Raw genomic sequence first — 12,496 nt, forward strand, 5'->3', positions numbered from 1 at the left:
TAACTCATTTCTAACCCACCCCGAAGGGGGAAAATCCTAATATCGACTACCCACCACCCCTTTAACTCATTTCTAACCCACCCCGAAGGGGGAAATTACGATTATTTCAACTCTCACATAATTTTGGTATCCCTGAGCTCTCTCTCTCTCTTTATTAATCATTTTGGGGAACTAACGGGCATCCCCGATGCTCGTTACAACCGTTAGAAAAATACGTTAGATGACGAAATATGAAAACGTGAACGGTCCTAGGGGAATCACGCCTGAACAGTATATAAAGGGCGGGTTTTCTCCAAATAAAGTCAGTCCAAAATAAATCTTAGACTCGAGATCTTGAGGTGGTACCCTGCTTATCATCCAGTTGACTCTTTAAGAACCGTCTACAAGGGAGCAACTCTGCAGGATCACCCTTTGATGTCACGACCGGCCCTACTCTGACTGTACGGCTCAACTCCTCTCGCAATGCCAGATCGAGTATACCACTTTAATTCAAGCCGACGAGTCCAAAGTAAAATTTCGACTTTTGATTTTCAGAGGCCTGCTTATTGTTAAAGCTGACCCTTCGGGATCCGTTCGTTGGGAAGCAGCTTTGCAGCGTCGCCCACTTTCATCGCTATTGACACCTAGTTCGAGTGGACAACTCCATTTTCTTCACTGCGTCAGATTGACTGCTTTATTTCAAGCGAGCAGCGACGTGGTAAATGCTCTAGGGGTACAACTGAGTTCCCCCCGAGCGTTCAGCTGACGATATTTCTTCAAGCTAGCACCGACCTGGTAAATTGCTCAGCCTACAACTGAGCTCATCCCGAGTGTACAGCTCAGGCCAGTCAACATCAAAAACACCTCCAAAGACATCGCATCACCTTCACCAGCGCTAAAGAAGCGTGTTTGGGCGCTTTCAACTCCATCAGTGCTAGAGGATCTAGCATATTTTCGGAGTTTTCCAGAATCCACTGCGAACAGGAATACATACATATATATATATATATAAATATAAATGTATTGCGGCGTAACTCTCAGCTTCAACTGCTCGAGTACCTTACACGTAGAGATTTGAAAATAATCGGAAACTGAAAGGGGAGGCAACTGGGATTGACACAATAAACAAATAATAAAATTCTGGAATTGTCGGGGAGAACAATTTTTAATCAATATAAATTCTCGATACAAAAAAAAATAAATAAATGAATAAATAATTACTTATTTATTCAAGTATGTCAAATTTATGAAACACTAAACAACTGAGTCACGAGACTCAATTGTCGATAGTTGGAAAAGTCAACATTTTAATCAGAAATATTTCACATGAAAGTATCCGAATAATTTAATGACTCGAAACAATAACGCGAAAATCAATAAGTCTACGTAACCTCGGATTCTCAGAAATACATTGATAAATACAAAACTAGAGACAAATATCACCGCGAAGTCAGGAGACCTCCAATGCTACTAAATTAAATTAAATTCAATCGCGAGGTTTTTTATAATGTGAAACTAGCCAGTTAAAAACCAAAAAAAAATATATATATTAATGTAATAAAATTAATTCAAACAAATTACTTGAGAGAGAGAGAGTTGCAAAATTCACTGATTCGAGTGCCCAGAGATTCCCTGATAAAATAATTACTCTACCAGTCCTACAGGGCTCCGGTGTACGTAACACCAAATAATACATATTATAATCTCTGCCCACAATAAACAAAATAATGATTAGCAAAAATTGGTCACCACCAAAATGAATAGCGCCCCTGAACACGGAAATTTCCAAACAGGTTCACCTCGAAAGTCCACCACAAAGGAAGTGATTTTCGCCGCATGTGAAAATTTGCAACAGGTAGGTAACGCGGCGATGCCAGATGGTTGGGGGGGATGACAACGACATCATCACCAATCCTATTTAATCGGGCATGCGCGACAGAGATAATATATTCGAAACGCATGCGCTATTAAAGTCCGCAATACTTACACAATCAATTACAATACAATAATCATTAAGTGTCCTGAATTAACGAGAATAAATTCGGAGCGCTTCCCTAAAATTCCAACAATAATTTCTGCATTATTCGCCACCCTGAGAGAACAGTACCTATCTGTAATTAAATTGTTCCTATTTTTCCATTGACTGTGAGTCAACCTCGTGCTAAGCAAATACGTCACTTCAGTGGTAATAGGTGATGGTGATCCGATAAATGTCGATGGCAAAATAACTACTCTACCAATACCAATATTATCTTCATTGGCTTTGCTTTGTAGATGATCTAAAACACTTTGATAACTATCGCATCGAATTTTTTTTTGCTCGTTCCTAAGATAAGTCGTACGATCTCTTTCAACTTTTACATAAATAAGAACAACATATTGTTGGAACAATTTCTTTTCCCCTAAGAACGGATTGAATTTACCACGTATGGTAATATTATTTCTAACTGATTCACTCCTAGAAATACGTTTTGGCGTATTTAAATGAAGTTCAGAACTATCATATCCATCAGTTCCGGATGGATAAAATAAGGGATAAACCCAATGATCAATATTGAAATCTAAAGAACTAACAAATTTCAATTCTTTTGTGTCTTTATTTTGCATAGTCAGATACGATTCTGGTATTTCTCCGTCAACTGATGTTGTAAATATGGCAGCGGCTTCATTTATTCGTTATGGATTATATCTATGTCTCTCTTCCCATGATTTAATATTAAAAATCATTTTCATTTCGGGCATTGATGAGCCTTTTTCTCAACAATTTTTCTGCTCAGAAACAACCAGTTCTTTCATCATGGAATACGATTTTGCGAAAATGTTATGTTTTCTGACAATACTATCAACTTTGGCTAGTAGTTCTAGTGGCCTTTGGTGGCCTAGTGGCCTTTGGTCTTTGGCTAGTAGTTATAGTACTGAGTCCAGAAAAAGTAGTGAGTCGACATTCATTTGCCTCATCAGGATCCGAAATAAATAATTGACCATAACTTGGAATTTCATCCTGAGAAGGATATAACGATGTGTTAATCTGATGATAAATTTGCCCTTGAATTTTGAAATAGTATTACCCAGATCGTTGTCTATCGAAATTCACTAAGTTGGCATTGAATGATGCAAACCATAATGCATTGTTGTAAACTCTGGTATTGTCTGTAAAATTGTCTGCATTGATGATCGTCTCCTTCCAGTAATATCTTTAATGCTTTTGGAAATGTTGTAAACGATGTTGGAGTTCGATTTGCTTCTATTTTCTTCCTCATTTTTTTATTTTTGATTACATTTTTTTCTACTGTTGGTTTTTTTTTTTTAATTATTTTTGTAACTTTGTTGTTTTTTTTCGCATTTTAATACGTTTAAGTTCTTTTAAATGTTCTTCATACTCAATTTCCTTTCTTCTTTTCACGTCTCTAACTTTTTTTTGACGTTCCTTCGCATTCTCTCCTATGTTCTTATCAATCTTTCCCGTATTTTCTTTATTTAATACTATCTTTTTCCAGGTTTTTAGATAAGTCTGTTTTCCTTCCAAATAAGACACTTCTTCATCGGTTTGGATATCTTCAGATTGATGTTTGTCCAATTTCTGTCCTGTTCGCCTATCTTCTATCTTCTTTTTGAAATTCTATATATGTATATATTACCTTGGAAACATATAAATATATATATATTCCAATGATAACACCCCATACGTGGACGATTTGGCGCGCATAGCGCGCCATATACGCTAGTTCACCAAATTTTATCATTTCAGGTCAATCCCCAAAAAAAAAAGTCAGGTCGACCCACCAAAACCCAGAATTCCATTTAAAAAAACGAAACAACCCCCATTTTTTTAAGATAATTAATTACTTAATTAATTGTCATTATTAATCGTAATTATAATCGATTCACCAAATTTTATCATTTCAGGTCCATCCCCAAAAAAAAAAGTCAGGTCGACCCACCAAAACCCAGAATTCCATTTAAAAAATCGAAACAACCCCCATTTTTTTAAGATAATTAATTACTTAATTAATTTTCATTATTAATCGTAATTATAATCGATGGAGTAATTGTTGGAATAATTTGTTATTGGTATTGTTAATTTAATATAATTATTTATGTAATAATATGTTTAGGTTGAGAGATGGAAATTCCTCGGAATTCCTGCATTCGGAAATTCACAGTGGGTACGTCAGATAAATGAATAGTCTACGTGCAGGATTTTCTAGAACCCCCAGGATAATTTGAGAGAAACTGGTTTTCAAATAGGATAATCCACACATATACATACAGATGAGCTATTTCACTGGATCGCACACGATTCTCACTCAAAATTTTCCCTCAAATTCTTTTCTCATTCATACGATTAATTTTTTATCTCGCCAACCAACGCCTACGGTGACATTTTAATTAACGAGACTCGAGTTAATTGTGCCATTTATCTTGCTTTATTTTTTTGAATAATTCAATTTTTCTGGAATTTATACTTTTACCGGAGATGAAGAGATTAATATTGCTGATGAGAAAGTTAGTTTTGGGTGTGGATTTTAAAGGACAGGTGAATTTTCGGTTTAAGGCCCGGATGGAGTGTAAAAATAAAAATAAAAATAATAAAAATAATAAAAATAATAATAATAATAATAATAATAATAATAATAATAATAATAATAATAATAATAATAATAATAATAATGTAATGATAATAAATGGATAATTTACTCCAAAATTGGGACTTCTAATTACTCCGTCAATTAATCGTTTTTTCCGATAATTGTTAATAACAACCGCTAGAACGCTAGCTAACAATTATTAAAAAAAAAACCATTAATTACCAAAGTAATTAGGAATCTGAATTTTGGAGTAAATTATCTTTTCTAGATAATCCACCCGAGCCTTAAATCTTCTGGTGGTAAATAGTGAGAGTAATTTGACTGTAAATTTCAGTAATTGAGAAAGAATCCCGGATTTTTTACTGTCGAAGTGATAAGAGATAAGAATTTTACGCAGATTTTTCTCGGTCTAAATTTAATTGTAAATACTGGGGGATAATTTATATAATTTTTTTAATAATTTTTAGGGGATGGAGTGTATTTTTTCCTCGAAGGGCACGCGTGGAATCGCTCGTGCGTCAATTCTACGCGTGACCTTGAACTTTGCGCATTCCACGGGAAAAATAAGGACTGGGACACGCCCAATCCTGATAAAAAAAAAACATCACTTTCGATGCTGATAAGAATGAAAAAATAAAATTCACTGAATATTTATAATTTTTCGAATTCATTTCTCCCTTTTAAAACCCGTAATTCGCATCCTCAGGATTCAAATTTATATTTGCAAGAATATCTGTTTTGTTTATTTAATAATTCGAATAATCAAATGTGTTTATTTATTTTATAATAAATATTTTTGAGAGAATTAATGGATTAATTCATGTTTTTTTATTTCTTCTGAGTCCCAAAAAAATTGAATCCTCAGAGCAACAGGTCAGAACCACAAGGTCGTAAGTTCAAGTCCCGCAAGAATTTTTTTATTTTGTTAATTAAAAATTAACAATATTATTAACAATAATTAAAAAATTGAATAATAATTATTGCAAATCGCGATTTTGTGGAGCAAAATAATTGCAATCACCGAGGCCCAACGAAGAATTCCTGGAAATTCCCATTCAAGGTCACCTTATCTTAATACATCACTGATAATTGTAATAATTGTAATAATTGTTATAATTATGTAAGGAAGTGGTAAACTGGGATAAGTGCATTTTTTTCACTACCAATTTAACCCAATATCTCGAAATCGAAGGAAGATATCGATTTTTTCATGGATACCTTTTTCATAGCTCTCATCAGTATCTACAAAAAACGTTCATATGAAAAATTCACTGTGACCCTTCAATCCGGAGATATTCCCTGAAAACTGACCTCGACAAAAATGCACTTATTCTAATTTACCCCTTCATTACAGAATTTTAAAATTATAACAATTATAACAATCACAATAATTACAACAATTATCCCAATTACAACAATCACAGCAATTGCAATTATTATAATAATTTAAATAATGAAAAACTAGTGGGAATTTTCTGGAATTCTCTGAATGAATTCGAGTAAAAATTTTCGAGTGAACTCACCCGATTAGATTCCAAGGCCTCAGCAGTGTGTTCTTCCTTTTGCTTGAAGCAACTGCTGCACTTGCTCTTGTTGAATATATTAGGAACAAATTTCCTGCACTCGGTACCGGCGCCACGGGGTGACGGCACGCCGTTGCCCCCCGACATCGCGTCACGTACAACACGATTGACGTTGTATACCTTTAATCACACACGTTGAACAAACATCCGAGCAACAGCCCATCGCACATTTTAATTCACTGTCAACACCATTAAAAATCCACGAAACAAAAAAAAATGAAAAAAAAAAAGTGAATACCCCCAGGTGAAAAAGGGTAACAAGGAAAAACTCTTCAACAACCGTTCACACAAAATATTTTCACGTACTGAGCGTATGGTACACCCAATTTTCACGTAACCCACAGTAAATATTTCTTTCGCAATGTCTGGGTGTTTACATTCCGATAAATTTCCAGGAAATTCACTGCCCGCACTGGCAACCACTGATTCTCAATCTCAAAATTCGTCACAGACAATTGTATAATCGAGTCCATTCATCATCTCACTCCCCACCTCGGATTTATTTACATTTTTCCTTTTTCACTAGCCCCGGGTGATTACACTGGTCCTTGGCCGTTTTAGTCCAGTCTGTGACCTCGACGATGCCCTTCATGAAATTTCCAAAAACACCTGGGGGAAATAACCACCCCCCGCCACGAAGAATGCCAAATTCCAGAGACTCAATAAAATACGGAATGCAGAACCCGAGGTTCACTCCAACACTGGCATTCCCAAGAATATCATTGGGTGATGAAATAAAATAAACCATCGCCTATTCCTCGTACTGCAAACCGGCACATCACAATTATTTATCCTCTTCTCGGTATTTTCATCCATGACAGGCCAGCTTCCCTCATTCTGATGATTTATTCGATCTCTCTTACTCGCTTTGGGCCCAGAAAACACTTGGGACCAGCACTAAATTCACATGAGACTAACTGACAACACGACAACCTGCAGATGCTGCTCTGCACGACTCCGCGCTGATGCGCGGAGGTGTGACTTCTTTTACGTATTTCTATTCCAGTTTGTTGGGTATTATCCTCGTACTCTGGAGGTGGAGAGTCTGCCATTTTGTCACACATCCGCCATCTTGCGGCAACAATCGGAACCATCTTGGCGCTGCTGGCGCTGCAACTCGTGCGCGGGAAAACACCTGGAAATTTGAATTCGATATTTAACATTTTTATGCATTTGTATTAATAAAATGTTAATAAAATGTTATAAATAAAATAAAATATAAATAATAATAATAAAAATATATATGCATACATAAAAATTGATTAATAATAATTAATAATAATCCATGATTATTAATTGTAATAGAAATTTGGGGACTTCTTTCTCGGTTTTTCTTGGATAATACAATTGTTAATTAAAGTCTGTACATTAATTTATTTAAAAAATAACAGTGCGCAGCAGCTGAAAATCTCTGGCATCTCACGGGCGGTGAAAAATAAAAATATTGGATCATTGCATGTGTTTAAATCGATTATTAAATCGTACGCAGGAGCTTGCATTAGTATAATGAATTATTCGCAGGGAATAAAATCCATTATTTATAAAAAAGCTTACAATTATTGGACGAGGGAATAATTGTAAGTACCAAATATCTAGCACAGCCGTAATGAAATTACTCCACCCATAATTTACCTAATTATCACCCCATAAAAGTTTATAGAATAAAAAATTATAGGATTTATTGGGTGCAAAAGGTCTTCACTGAATCCTGGTGAGTTGCATTCCACAGGAGCTCTTGCAGGTAAGGAAAAAGGGCCCTTCCTGGAAGGGTAAGAATGTCGCAGGAACGACGTGATAGGTCCCAGAGACGACCTCGGATAGCTCCAGATAGACGAAACCCGACCTGAAGGGACCAGATGATTTACTCTGAAAGGCTGTGGGTGCCTGGGGATCCCCCAGGTCAACAGCTGTTATCTCGAAGCCGATCTGGTACTGCTTGGGCCCCTTCAGGATCACCAGGAGATGATTATTGTTGTTTCCACTCTCAAGCACCAGCTGATACCTCGGATTGTTGCTGTAGGTGGCAGGATGATTGGCACAGCCACCAGCTGTCCTTCCTTTCCACTCGTCATCGTTGATGGTCTTCTCGAATTTATACGGATCAGAAATTTTCTTCAAGGTAAATTGACACGTACCGTACGCCCTCAGGGTGTAATAAATCGTATTCATCTTCTCGTACTGAGAGATTACAAGAGTGTACCTGTGATTTTTTAAATAAAATTAAATTATTAGTTATTGATTTATTTGAATTATTAATAATTATTTGAATTATTAATCGAGACAATATTTGTGTCCACAAAAAAATGAGAGATAAACAATTGAATTGAATTGTTGTACCTGGATTCACTGGTTGGATCGAGTTTAATTTTCGAGAGGTAGTGGGGGCTGTTGATCCTGACCCCATCGATGTAGGGGGGTGGATCGTGAGGGTAGTACACCCTCTTTCCATTATTCTTGTACACCAGAACAGTGATGTACTCCTGATTCTGTCTAAAATCAGCAATATCCGTGATATGTCTCGTCAGAAGAATCCAAATAGCCCCAGAAATTCTGGATGTAACCTCGAGTGTGAACTGCGGATTATCCCCAATATTGTAGGCATCCTTGACAGGTCCAGTCCCTGCATTCCACATCTGATGTATGCAATAGGTGTACGAAAAGAGTCTTGGATTCCAATTAAGGTAGAATACATCAAAAAATCGGCAAATGCTCTCGTAGTCGATCCAGAAGATGCCATTGTCATACTGTGAGGCCGACTCCGGGTCATAATTCAGGAGTTCCTTGAGCTCTGGTGTCCAGTGATGTGCGTCATGCTCAGAATAATTCCCCCGCCACCTGAGGTGCGACCAGGGATTCTTCAAAAGCAGAAGTTTCGTGTTATTGATGAGTCGGACATCCAGAACGGCGTAGGCATGAGTCGGGACAAGTCCTGTTTTATCTGCCACTGGGTCTGACAGTTCTCCAGTTGCAACTGTCACCAGGACCTCTCCCTTGTGCATTCTCTCCAATAAAGTCTTGAAGAGGCCATTTTTGTTGAAGTCAGGATCGTCAGACCGGATGGCCCACCTCTCAGGGATCCACCCGGTCAGGGCGTGGAGATCAATATTGCTGTTGGATCCGGGAAAGTCGTAACCACCCATCACCTTCATGTACGCCTTCTCCAGGAGAGATATCCAGAGCTCACCACGATTGCTGGAGTACGAGCAGAGGAGCTGATTGTCCTTACCCACTGGTAGAAGATCATCGATGATGACCTTGCGAGGTACACCATTGACGTGGAGCTTCACCATGTACTTCCCCGAGGGATTGTACACTGGCTCCCTGGTGGCACGATTTTGAGGGTAAATAATTGATGTGATTAATCGATATCCCAGACGTTTCTCGTACTGTGCACTGACAGCTAGGGATGCCACGAACGAACAATCAGAGACAACTGTCTGTTTTATGCTGTAATAATCGACGTGAGAACCCAGGACGAGTCTCGGAGAGTCGAATAACTGGCTGGGACGTGCCCATCTGGCAAAATCTGTCTTCTGCTTTGGGGCGAGCTCCAGGAGGCCGTCTCTGTCGATGAAGAGACCTGGGGATTGAATTTATTTGAGTTTTCAATTTGATTTGATCTATTAATCGATTACGCACCTGGGGATGAGAATTTCTCGGACAGATCGACTCTCATGAAGGGTACGAATTCGTTATCATTGATGTGAGAAGTGGTCAAAAGGGTTTTCTTCTCTTCCTCGGTGTAGCTGTCGCTGCCACTGACCTGGAGGTGGGCACTACTGCCTCGGTGGAGGCCCCGACGAATCGGATGGGATCGGTTCTGGGGGGCTGGACCTGGGGATGGCGTCGTGGGAACGGAATTCTTCGAGGGGATTGACTGCTGGTGGCTCTCAGGTGATTCTGGTGACTCTGGGGAGTCTGGGGACTCCAGGATGGTGTCTGGAACTGGTGGAAGGGACGACAGCAGGGACTGGGGAGAAAATCTTGTGATTCCTGAGAGAGATTCTGCTCGTGATATCGCTCTCGAACTCAAATTCGTCAGTTGCTCCTGCTTTGAGGCGTCTTTCGTCGATTTTTTCGTGTCCAGTGCCAGCTGGGCTGCATCTGCGTACAGCAGCACTGCCACATCCTTCCAACCATCTCCGTCGGCATCGAGAGCCTCTCTAATAAGAAATTTCACTCTCTGGAGATTTGTGTCGACTGTTGGACTCTGGCTTCCCTCAATCTCTTTGATCGACGATTCTAGGATCGATATTCGTTCTCGGTATTCACTTGCTTTACTCCTGGTGGATTGACCTGGGGAACTCGTCGGGGATATCTTATCCAGCAATCTAGCTGCGACGTCGTAATAACAAAGTGCTTTTTTGTACTGCTCCAAATTATCAAACTCCACAGCCTTTCTCGCTGCCTTTTTTGCACTCTCAAGGTTGTCGTCACTCATTTTTTTATCATAACCCTAGTCCAGTGAATTTTTTAATATCAGGGATAATAAAATTATTTACTGCAAGCAACTGGTCTAGGATTCGTCGGTGTGGAGACATCGGTGCAGGTGACGATCATCTCTTGGAGGCGCTAGTGATGTATTGTTATTGTCTTTTTGATAACAGGACGAAAATAAATCGTACGTCATCGTTGATGATTAATTATCCATGATCCAGTGGATTATTTGTCGACAAATCCCACGAGAATTCTAACCTGTCATTCTGACGACTGACGTCTTCCACGAGAAATGCAAAATAACCTTGATTTAGTATCGAAATTCAACTCTCGATATCGAATCTTAAAGTCGATCTCTGAAACACTCGCGCCATTTTCAAAGCGTCGAAAGCAAAAATCGTTAATATCCTCATTATTATTTAACTAATTTAATTATTCTTCCGGTCGTATTCCTCATTAATTAATTTTTTTAAATTCATTTTCAATGGAGTGATTATTACAATTAATTATTTTGTCAACAAAAATTTTCTTAACTAAAAAAGCGAGATGTTATTGAAATTGTTGATAAATAATGATGAATGGTGGATATTTATCAAATTTAATGAGAATGTTTTTTTTTCAAATTTGAATTGAATTGGCGCGCGCGGGCTTTTCGACTTCCGGTTGTAATTTTTTGAGCGGTGATTTCACAAATGGCCATCGCCATCTATCCCGCGTCCACTCTGCAATTTTGGGCGTCTATCGGTGAACCAAGAAAGCCAGAAAGCCGTATTCTACCAAAGACTTGACAAAACCCGTCTCGCGCCATATTGCGTGCTTGTGTTTGGTTTGCCGTTGTTGGCGCGTGGTCAAATATTTAATCCTTTGTAATTAGCGCGTAAAAATGTCGGACAATCAGGTAATAATAATCACCGATCATCATCACCCCGATAACAACTTTATTCGACCAATTATTGGGACTTGGGGCCGTGGGGAATTGAATTTTTTTTGGGGCAATGTCTTTTCTCGATATATAACCTTCGATTTTCCAGGAGCAAAAACCTGATGCCGGTACGGGCGACGCAAATTCTGAATACATCAAGCTCAAAGTCGTTGGCAATGTGAGTTTCTATCGTTTGGGGCACGTTATTTTGCATTTTTTTAATGTTTTTGGGGCCTTGGGGCATTATTTTCACTTATCCTTTGGCTTTGGCCCTTTTTTTTGTCGTTACAGGACAGCAATGAGATCCATTTCAGGGTAAAGATGACGACTCAGATGGGCAAACTCAAAAAATCATACAGCGACAGAGTGGTATGAACTTAATCCGTCGTTTTGGATAGTTGTTATAACCTCAAATTCGTTTTTCATATTCGGTATCGGTTTTGCTTGTTGCAGGGGCTTCCTATGACTTCTCTCAGGTTCCTTTTTGATGGAAAAAGGATCAATGACGATGAAACACCAAAGCAGGTAATTAGAGATATTTAATTATGAGTAATTTAGGCAATTACAGAATAATTTAATGGAAAAATTCTCGAAATTTTTATTTACGAAGAGAACTGTGGGTTTTAGACGAAAATACCAGAAGACCTTTTTTCACGGAAATTTCATTGTCTATGATAAAGTCCTCTGCGATTTTCACCTAAAATCGATAGGTCTCGAGATAATCAGGGAGATTGAGAAAATTTTTTAATGATTAGGTTGAGTAATTATTTCTTTCTTGTAATTTCAGCTCGAGATGGAGAATGATGATGTGATCGAGGTGTATCAAGAGCAGACAGGTGGTTACATTTAAATAGCGCAACGAGGAAAATCAGAAGAAAAAAACCAACAAATACCACGCAATTTCATAATTTTCCCATAATTAACATTCTCGTGATTAAATATTTAGTTCAATTGATAATGGAACAGTGGACTATCAATTTTTGTTC

General features: G+C 38.1%; 3 protein-coding genes across 4 annotated transcripts in view; 1 reads left to right on the forward strand and 2 right to left on the reverse strand.

Moving 5' to 3' along the window:
* The window catches only part of osp (outspread), a 29,885-nt gene extending 22,619 nt beyond the window's left edge, over nucleotides 1-7,266 (reverse strand). Inside the window, exon 1 of one of the 2 annotated variants that reach the window (XM_011298906.1) lies at nucleotides 6,092-7,266. In XM_011298906.1, the coding sequence (XP_011297208.1) occupies nucleotides 6,092-6,238 (147 nt within the window). In that variant the 5' untranslated portion in view covers nucleotides 6,239-7,266. The remainder of the gene's footprint in view (nucleotides 1-6,091) is intronic. The other variant, XM_011298907.1, reaches the window with a different exon arrangement.
* Nucleotides 7,267-7,415: 149 nt separating this feature from the next.
* LOC105262980 (calpain-7) lies at nucleotides 7,416-10,867 on the reverse strand. The gene is made up of 3 exons (XM_011298908.1): nucleotides 9,791-10,867; nucleotides 8,489-9,731; nucleotides 7,416-8,351 (listed from the first exon to the last, which is right to left on the reverse strand). The coding sequence occupies exons 1-3, from the start codon at nucleotides 10,590-10,592 to the stop codon at nucleotides 7,850-7,852; spliced, it is 2,547 nt and encodes an 848-aa protein (XP_011297210.1). The 5' UTR covers nucleotides 10,593-10,867; the 3' UTR covers nucleotides 7,416-7,849.
* Nucleotides 10,868-11,300: 433 nt separating this feature from the next.
* LOC105262981 (Small ubiquitin like modifier) lies at nucleotides 11,301-12,381 on the forward strand. Its single transcript, XM_011298909.1, has 5 exons — nucleotides 11,301-11,486; nucleotides 11,620-11,688; nucleotides 11,802-11,879; nucleotides 11,964-12,035; nucleotides 12,298-12,381. Exons 1-5 carry the CDS (start codon nucleotides 11,472-11,474, stop codon nucleotides 12,358-12,360), a joined length of 297 nt encoding a protein of 98 aa, XP_011297211.1. The 5' UTR covers nucleotides 11,301-11,471; the 3' UTR covers nucleotides 12,361-12,381.
* Nucleotides 12,382-12,496: the final 115 nt, after the last annotated feature.

This window comes from Fopius arisanus, unplaced genomic scaffold (assembly GCF_000806365.1).
Source record: "Fopius arisanus strain USDA-PBARC FA_bdor unplaced genomic scaffold, ASM80636v1 scaffold00012, whole genome shotgun sequence".
NCBI lineage: Eukaryota > Metazoa > Arthropoda > Insecta > Hymenoptera > Braconidae > Fopius > Fopius arisanus.

Bases quoted from the DNA above. Each gene is read 5' to 3' on its own strand.
- LOC105262980 (XM_011298908.1), bottom strand. From the start codon at position 10,592: ATGAGTGACGACAACCTTGAGAGTGCAAAAAAGGCAGCGAGAAAGGCT. The intron at 9,732-9,790 runs GTGCGTAATCGA...TTCAATCCCCAG, and splicing joins CGAGAAATTCTCATCCCCAG to GTCTCTTCATCGACAGAGAC. The intron at 8,352-8,488 runs GTACAACAATTC...AAAAAATCACAG, and splicing joins GATCCAACCAGTGAATCCAG to GTACACTCTTGTAATCTCTC.
- LOC105262981 (XM_011298909.1), top strand. The intron at 11,689-11,801 runs GTGAGTTTCTAT...TTGTCGTTACAG, and splicing joins AGCTCAAAGTCGTTGGCAAT to GACAGCAATGAGATCCATTT. The intron at 12,036-12,297 runs GTAATTAGAGAT...TTGTAATTTCAG, and splicing joins ACGATGAAACACCAAAGCAG to CTCGAGATGGAGAATGATGA.